Source organism: Dermacentor albipictus, chromosome 4, assembly GCF_038994185.2.
Source record: "Dermacentor albipictus isolate Rhodes 1998 colony chromosome 4, USDA_Dalb.pri_finalv2, whole genome shotgun sequence".
NCBI lineage: Eukaryota > Metazoa > Arthropoda > Arachnida > Ixodida > Ixodidae > Dermacentor > Dermacentor albipictus.
In genome coordinates this window covers 109,909,145-109,918,477 of record NC_091824.1, presented here as the reverse complement: position 1 = coordinate 109,918,477, position 9,333 = coordinate 109,909,145, and the positions used below count along the sequence as shown (strand labels likewise).

Here is a 9,333-nt window from a genome sequence, read left to right as displayed (position 1 = left end):
CATGTGGGCTGTAGAACGGTTAGATAGAAACATACATAAATAAATACATAGTTAACCCCCAGAAAGTGCGTCATGTACTCTAGGAATGCTAACGAAATAATATCTATTCTCCAAAGGGACACACAACCTAAAATTCCCTCGTGTTTCTGCGCCCTTCCTCGTAATCTGACTCCGGTGGAGGAAGTCTGTCACCGAAGATTTCATGCTGGGGCGGTCCTGGCCCCTTCCGTAACCTGGGCCGGGAACAATACCTGAAGACACTGTAAAGCGCCCGCATTGCCCTGCCCCCGCGTGTGCAGTAGATGCCCGACATCTGCTGGGACCTTGGTCAGAGACAAATGTCACGAGAAAGTGCCACAAAATGGCGCTGCACGAACGGACCAGCCCACAGATTACGAACAGTTCATTATGGACGATAAGATCCACAGGCCACTTATGGAGCTTTGTCACGAAGAAGGACTGCATGCACTTAAATAATATGCCGCATGGGAAACAACGCACTTAAAGAAAACAACGCACTTAAAGAATGCGCGTTGGTTTTGCCGTCTTTTATTTATTTGCAGAATAAAAAAGTTAGAGCTCTTTGGGTATTTGTGGTATTTGTGTCTCCATGTTACATTGAATAAGGGGTATCCTCCATTTCCTAACTGTGTCTCGGCATAGCTGTCTTTAATGTAGCCTACCTTCCCTTACCTTCCCTTACATGTATAGTCATTATGTGACAACAATGGACAATTCCAACAACAAGAATCCAATTTTTTATTTCTTTCAGAAAGGCATTTAATAACTTCCTCAGCAGTCACACGCATATATGGATTTTCTAGATCAAAGCTTAACTACATCTACAGACAGCAACTACGGGTGGAAGGCAAAGCTTTCACAGAGAGACAAGCAAGAAAGAAAAAGGAAGGAGAGGTAATTGATTGATTCATTTTATTGTTCCTAATTTGGCGTCGTGGATGGCTCAGTTTCTTCTTCCGGTGTCTGTTGAATGTCACACTGTTCGAAGGAATTCCGTATATGGCAGGTTCCATCGCCTGGTCTCGTAGCTGTCTTGAAAACTTCTCCCAAACCTGGAAAGCGGTACAGAACATTCATAATGTGAGAGGGAGTTGCTGCCTCGAAGAACGTAAGAACCTTACATGCGGTAAGGGTGGGGACACTCCTACAAATTTCTTCCGTCTTCGTAAGCCTCTTCTAGCTTTTCAGGTTCATTTTCGAAATGCGATGTGTCTCTACTGCACGTAGACTATGTCAAGATTCCTGCAGGGCTCCAAAGTTCTTTTCCCCGGTTTAAGATATAGAATAGATCTTGTACCGCGAACATGAAAATCTATATAGAACATGTCTAACAATCTGCGAGATAGTAATTGCGGTGTCTATACTATACTAGGCCGTACCATGTGCGCGTTTCAGTGATAGAAGAATAAAGCCTCTTTTATTAGGGAACGGGTAGTAAGCAATTAAATCTAATGAGCAACGCAGTGCAACATGAAAGATCTTTGATTGATTAATTTTGAGTGTGTCGCTATCTGTGAAAACTATGTGGCGGAATCGAATCTGACGAGACGAATTCGTGGTGAGAAATGCCGTGTAATATAATTGTTTAACGTAGAGCATTCGTTGAATGCAACGACATAATGGCCGTTGCTAGGTTGCACGGTTGCTAGGTAGGTTGCACGGAAGTGCAGCCTAACTATATGTCTAAAAGTGATCATTCGGAAATACGGCCCGTGCCAAACGCAGAAAACACAAACCTTGGTTTTCCGAGCAACAGGTAGTAGTCGTCGAGAGCCTGCAGGTACTGGGAGAGCTGTTTCTCGTTCTGGAAGACGTGTGGCATGTTGGGCTTCTGGCTTTCGCCCATGTTGGCCATTGAGACGGAAGCAGAGGCCACCAGCACCATCAGCATGGCCACCAGTGTCGAAGGGGACATGGTTTGCAGACGACGAGGAGGAACAGGCGGCAAGCTGTGACGCGCGAGTGTTCGCGCGGGTCAGTCAGCCGGAGCGATACACGTCGTGTCATCAACATCTACCACAACTTTCTGTCGTTCCAAACGCCAATATCTACTGGCGATTTCAATGCGAGTGCGATGGCCCGGTTCGTCAAGCCTACGTGCTCATCTATTTAGCATTGCACAGTACTTAGTATCCTTCGTAAGACACTTCTACAAGTTGGTCAACACAGCTACACCCTTAAGCAAAATTACTCCCCTTTGGGTCGTATCTCGCCATAGAACAACGATCATCATCTGCGATGTCCGCATTTCCTCTCTTTAACGCTGTGAGCCCGGTACTTCCAAGCCATGAACGGCATGCGCGTTATCAGCACGACATAGCATAATCGACAGGAAGGCAGCGAGCGCGGCGTTTTCACGAAAGGAAACGCAAGCAAGACAGATGGCGAGAATCGTTGTGTGGCAAGATATGACCCAAAGGGTGTACATTTGTTTAAGAGCGTAGTTGGGCGTGTTGGTTGAGCATTACGAAGGTGTAAACGCGCTCAACACACGTGGACAATAGAACGTGAGGACGATACATGCATAGCGTATTGTGTTTGCGGACACAACGAGCAATGTGTGTCTCAACCTTACATTCTAGGCCCGCATTCACAGAAAGGTCTTACACCAGAATTGTTCTTGAAAGCGAATGACAGTCAGTCCTGATGCCGGACATATTATTAGCGAAGACGACCAGCCAATGGCGCAAAAACACTTGCGAATGAAAGGCTTTGTGAACTGGGCCCCTGTTAATTACGTCCGCAAACCGCACATGCACGTTCACCAGACACTGTAAGATGCGGAGAGCGTTTAATGATATACCATTCATCACCCCCTTCCCCCCGTCCCCACACTTCTGTGTAATTAGTGTGAAGGCGAATTAATGACCCGAACAGCATGTGTTGTACGTGACACCCTCTAATTCTGCCATATTTTGGAATTTCCCCTTGTCTGTTCTGTTGAGGCAACAATAGGGAATGTGGCTTCCATCCACGACAAACCATAGCGAGAGTGAGACTATATAATTGGAGAGATGCACGCCGAGGAGGAGTAACGGAACGTCGGAGTTATTGCCGGAACCGTCGGTGAGCAACGAAAGACAGCAATAATAGGACAAAAGTTGAAGCTTTTACGATCTCTAGCACGAAGTTAGAAATGAATTTTTGTGTCAACGGCTTCAGACAGTTTGATCGCCGGAAGTAAAGCAAACACATTTCGTAATAATATTCCTAATAAAGATTGAGTTGACAACATTTCTAAGGGTATGATTCCAATTGAGCATATCACATTGTTCGTACGTGTATGCAAAGCCAACCCACCCGTCCACCTAGTTGAATGAAGAGGGAATAGAGAATGGATACGACAACGTGTACTTGGTCAAGTCTAATAAATATAGTCTTGCTGTCTTTGATGCAATAATTGCATTACAACCTGCGGCTAGCAAACGGATGACGGATGTAGCAACACGCGGAAGTCAATGTAGAGTCGTAGCCGTAGCTTTGCACCATAGTGACCCATACTTTGCGTACGCCTACATTGAGTTTCGAGAGACGACGCTCCGCCTCACTAATGAACTCAGCTACGCGGCGCATCCAGCTTCCAGCAGAACAGTCTCCCGCGCAAGTGCTGCGCGAGGCAGGACCAGATTTTTGGTCGCAGCAAAGGAATGCCTAGCGACTCCTGTGTTTGAGACCAGGCCCGTCCAGTTTTCGAAAGTTCTCGGTGCTCCAGGTTCCCTCGAACCTTCTTGCATGCGACACTGGCGTACCACGACAGTGACCCGTAGGAGCGGTCCCTTCAGGGACCATTCACGATGGCCCGTGCGAAGCAACTAGGCAGGCTTCAAGAGCCCGAGGCAGGCGAGGGTGCAGCAGGAAAGTAGCAGCGAAAAGCAGCAGGCCACCGCCCATGGCAGCGGGTAGCAGCAGGCAGCAGGTAACGGCAGTTAGCAGCAGTTATCAGCAGGTAGCAGCTGGTAGCAGCAGGTAGCAGCAGATAGCAGCAGGCAGCAGCAGACAGCAGCAGACAGCAGCAGGTGATACACCAATGGTATTGGTGCCGGAGCCCCGCTGGACACCAGGTCGGACGCCTTTAGTGTGAACCTCCCGGTTCTAGATTACTCATGGCCGGTCATGGCGTTGCGAGTTACGATGATGCTTTTGGAGCTTGGGTCCCGCTGTGTCGGAGTGCATACCTCCGACACGTAGAGTGGGAAACGTCGAACAGACACTTCCAGCTCTTGTTCGACGTTCGAGTGTGAGAGCGCGACTGTACTAAACGCTCACACAATACTGATAAGACAGTACTAAAGCAACAGTTGCGTAATTCTCATTTGACTCTAGACCAGTATTCCATCAAGATGCGGAGAAATTATAGAAAACTTCAGAAAAAAAGAATCGCTTACAATCCCTCAGCGCAATTTATGTCATTATTGCTCAGTCCTTTACTACTCATTATTAATGTCAGTATTAAGAGATAAGGCCTACCACATATCCATTTGTGAAAAATGTGTGGTGAAGCTAAATAATCAAATGGGGGCTCCTCGCTCCGAGACCAAGCGCGCTCCGGAGAGAAAAACTTAGCAGCAGTGGCAGAAGGGGAATGATGTAGACACGTTGCGCACTATACGAAAAAAAAAAGGTTCATGTGAGATACGAGCGAAAAATATAGCCACATAATTCGCACAGAAGGAGCATTTATACCTTTTCCTATAAGCATCGCGAAATTTTCGCTTCCACAAGAAACCGAGAAGTTTTGTTACACCTACGAAGTTGGGGCAAAGTTAAGGTAAAATCACTTTCTTTGTATATGAATTTAAGACGTGATATACTTGAAAAGCGGTTATCACAAATGACCTTAACAGCGTCGAGTAAACGCAGAAGACCTTGCTAGTGCCTTTTTTTTTTTTGCAGGCGAAGATTATGTTTCGAGCTCTACTGAAAAAAAAAAATACCTTTGCATATTGCTACTTATGACACTTTGCAGAGATTGCGTCCCCAACTGAAGGGATATGCTAGCAAAAACGAAAGCACGGCAATAAAAAGACGATGCTCGCGCACTCCTTTGTGAGATGTCTCTATATTTTTTCTGCTTTTCTGTGAAAGCATTTCATTACGATAAAATGAATCTCGATCCCTAGGATGAAATAAACACTGTTTGATGTTGTTTAAGGGTAATCATAAGAGTGGCAAAGGAGAACTAGTACAGATGGGTAAAAGTACTGAAAAAACAAACAAGCAAGCAAGCAAGTCTGCAAACAAGACCGATACGGGTTTCTGGGAAAGAAAATATCGATGTCGATGAAAAACTCGTCCTGTCCAGATATACGTGTTGGAGGATGGAATATCGATTGGGTGTATGAAAAAAACTTTTCTTTCAAAAATATTCGTCGGTATCGCGGCTTTCCGTAGAAACGGTTCAAGAAATGCATCGAAGCTCTTAAGAAACAGCAAGCAAATAATATAAAGGTGATGGCATCTTCAGTTGTATCTTAGTGCTGTGCTCAACGGGAAGATCGATCACGTGAACGTGGTTGAGGTACCGAAATTTCGTGTGGTTATAATTATAGTAACAAGACCGTTTCCTCCACTCGAGACCACACAACGCTCTAAGAGCTTTTTTTTAAAGCTTGTTAGAAAACGGCTGGTCTCTTTGGAAGAGCTAGCCATGTTAAAGGCCTAGATCGATTTATTCGTGTGGTTTAACATCCCAAAGGAGCCATAGGGCTACAAAGGACTCCATAATGTAGGGTTCCACGGATTAGTTCTTTAACGTGCATCTACATCTAGCAGCCAGCGTTTCGTATTTCACCCCCTTCTAAATGCAGCCGCCGGTGTCTGGAAGCGAACCGGTCACCTAGGTATCAGCAATGGAACGCCACTGCGCAACAGAGTCGCTGAGCTGCAGCGGCGGGTTTACGATCCTTAACACTGTGGCAAACTTCTGTTGGGAATTCATCCTTATTCCGAAAATCTGGATATGCGCTCACGTTGATCACGTGATCACCCCTGCCTCTCCCCCCCCTCCCGAAAAATAAAGAAATATAAGGAAAAGTCTGGATATAGGGATAACCTTCAGAAAAGGCAAATATAACAGGGACGATCAATGGAAGGATGCAAGGACTTGACGTAAAACTTAATTATTACGCAAGCGATCCCCAATTCTTTTTTTTTCCGAGTTGGTTGGTATAAGCAAAAATAAACGAGCCAATAAAGGAGACTACAGGGGCGGGGGTACTCTGCAAGTGTCCACCTAGTGGACATGTCTATTTCGTCTACTGCTGAAGTGCTGATTGGCTGAGAGCGCCTGTCTCTTCCTCACGTGTACTTTAGCCCAGCCAATCAGAACTTCTGCAGCAGACGAAATAGACATGTCCACTAGGTAGACTCCTACAAAGTAGCCTCGCCCCCCCTACCCTCCCTCGGTGGCTGTATCCCCTTAATGGGCCTTTTTTCTTCGCTATTTTGTTTACAGGCAATCGAAGAACAACAACCTAAGAGTCATTCACGCTTCGTAGAGTTACTCTTATGATGTAAGTGCCCATTGTGTCAAGCCTCGGCTGACGCCATCGCGAGAGTTTCATAACGCGACCCACTCTCAGCACTATCTTTAGCACTTCATCACCGTAAAGCAAGCAAGCCTGCAGGCCTTCCGCACATTAATTTTGTTTTTCTTAGTACCAGAACCTGCCATTGCACGAGTGCTACTAGTTTTGGTCCATGTTCTAGTGTTCATGAATGCGCTCACAAAGCTTAATTGGAAAATTTTGACGCAAGTGTCATGTTTCACACAATATAAACAAACTTTCAGAAACTGTTTGCAAAATGTATACGTGGAAATTTCGGTTGTTAAAGGTTGAAAACAAATCAACTGCGCCGAGGTACAGAATGCGTACCACCAAAGACCTGCAATGTATTGTATTGTGCGCAGTGTTTTCAGCAAGAAATCAATTGCGAAAAACTGACTAGGCAAAATACTAGCATGTCTAAGGCTAGAAGTGGTTGTTTATGGTTGCGTATTCTCCGAAATCAGATTGAAACTCTTGTCATAAACCAGCATATCTTATCGTTGGCGTCTAACCAGTGTTTTTTTTTAAATGACAATCAGGCGACATGTGACAATCAATGACAATCGGCACATTACCCAGCACGCGCTAAACTAGCAGTGGCGCCATGCGTAGGTCACATTATGGTTACAATCTTTACAGAGAATGAACGGGCAATTTCCTAAAAACAGCGAAGATACTCAATCTGGTGCTCACTTCATAAATGCTAAGCTGTTTGGAGTCGGCGCTTTTGTGCATGCACTGGGTGTAGTGGACTTTACGGCTGGTGTCCGTGTGCCAGTGATACTATACGGCTGCCATCTTTCAATATTTAGCAGAGTGGGGATGGTTTCTTCAAAGTGACAGCATCCGTAAGGAGGAGTCACAATATGCGGGAAAGTGCTGCCGCTAAGCTTCATGGTAATCGGCAAATGTCCTGATGTACTGAGAATGTAGCGAATCACCCGGTGCTATAAGATGACATGAACAGCTCTGTGCTCCTTTAAAAATTTCTTTCAAAGCACTTGCACATAAGAACTCTGTGATTCGAGTTATAGAATGAGGTTTACTATGGGAACTCTGAGGCATATCCAGCAAAGCCACTTTTTGAAACCAAATTTCAGCTAGTAGTGTATACAGTCAATGCCTCGAGGTTGCCTCATTGTAATCGCCACAGCGTGGTTAACACAGTACTCCCCGCTCAGTTATACTCATATTCTATATAATGAAACCACAGCAAGCCAAGATCCATCTGGTAGTGCAGTTCTCTTCAGAATTATTTCTTTCTTTTGACTGATTTGCACGTTCTTTTCTGGATTTTCAACTTTAAGCATTCTAATAAATTCAACCTTGAAAGACCCGCGCATTGTCTACACTGGGAAAAAAGGGGAAGAAATGTAGAGGTATGCCTCTGCTCACCGTTCCGTATCACAGGAGTGCCGAAGCGCCTACTGAATCATAGCAGCGCCTCAACTAGCGTCTTATATACTCCGCCCCTGAACAAATCACCGTGCGCTTGGCTGCAAGGCGCTCCGTAACCTCATAGCCCCTCCCGTCGCCATAAGAGAGACGCAATACGCCACCAGACACGCCTCTCTCCTTACCTCTGCCTCCCAACCCCTTCTTTTTTCTCCATCGCGCACCAACAGCTTTCTTTGCATCTTACACGCAGTTACTGCCTGTTGCTTTTGCATCTTACGCGTCATTTCTTGTTGGTCGCCTTTCGTTGCATCCTTTCTCTCTCTTGTTGGTCGCCTTGATAGGATGGCAAGAAGATGCCAGAGAGCGTGAGCGAGCTCGTTTTTCTTTCCTTCCTTCCTTCTCCTCTTTTCTGTTGAAAACATGAAGAAATGCGACGCGATCTGCATGGGCGAAGCGTAACAGCGTTGCTGCCCTCCTCCGGAGAGCGAGAATGACAGCCACTCTACACCCCGCGGCGGGCCACAAAGGAAGCTCGCAGCAGCTGCACCCGCGGCGTAAATTTGCCCTACGTGCAGCACTGCAGGGATGTTCATCGATGGAGATGCGCGCCGTTCGAGTTTAACGAGGATGGGCCGAGGTGGGCGTCGGTGTACTGACGAAAGCGTCGGTGTCCGCGTATCTGCGCCTTATACGTCTCATCACGCTTAACAATGATGGAATGTACCGGCGCACCGTTCTGAAGTGCTTCCCCCTCCCCTACCCCGGCCATCCTCCCCACCTCCTCTTCTTTTGTTACTATATACATTCGTCTATATCCCACCTGTTCTCACACCATACATACATACCATAGTGTCCCTTAAACTTCTTTCTTGTTCGTGGAAACTAGCAAATAGTAACTCCTTCCGTGAAAAACCCTGGGGCCAAATTCACGAAGCTTTTCATTCGTATCATTCGTAAGTACTCCTTGTTATAGGCGAGCCGTCATCGCTAATAATGTGACCAACGTCGCGATTGGCTGTCAGTTCGTCTTACGAACAGTTCCCGCTAGGTTGGCCCTGGTGTATATCCTAACTCTTATCTTAACGCTACTCCGTATGGACAGCTCACTATTTGACAGCAATTTTTCAAAAAGGTATATCGTCTGGCGTGGTGCCCTGATCTAGGAAATTCGCTAAATTTTTGCCTATGTTGAAATCTGGTGACAAGCACACTATGAGTAATTACAGACCCATTTCTTTGACATTCCATTAGTGCAAGATGCTTGAGCACATCATTCACGAGCATATTATTCGCTTTCTTGAGAATGGCAATTTGCTGTTTGATGTTTAACATAGTTGCCGGCGCAGTTACAGTAGTGTAACCCAAC

At 46.0% G+C, this 9,333-nt stretch overlaps 1 protein-coding gene across 6 annotated transcripts in view; it reads right to left on the bottom strand.

Moving 5' to 3' along the window:
* Nucleotides 1-919: 919 nt before the first annotated feature.
* Nucleotides 920-9,333, bottom strand: part of LOC135914042 (pro-neuropeptide Y-like) — a 243,752-nt gene continuing 235,338 nt past the window's right edge. For 3 of the 6 annotated variants that reach the window (XM_065446771.2, XM_065446774.2, XM_065446775.2), the window contains 2 exons: nucleotides 1,758-1,970; nucleotides 920-1,073 (listed from right to left, as the gene is read on the bottom strand). In XM_065446771.2, coding sequence (XP_065302843.1) covers nucleotides 995-1,073; nucleotides 1,758-1,970 — 292 coding nt within the window. In that variant the 3' untranslated portion in view covers nucleotides 920-994. Of the gene's footprint in view, nucleotides 1,074-1,757; nucleotides 1,971-3,770; nucleotides 3,809-7,964; nucleotides 8,101-8,244; nucleotides 8,292-9,333 lie in introns of those variants that run through there. The other 3 variants (XM_065446776.2, XM_065446772.1, XM_070537414.1) reach the window with 3 other exon arrangements.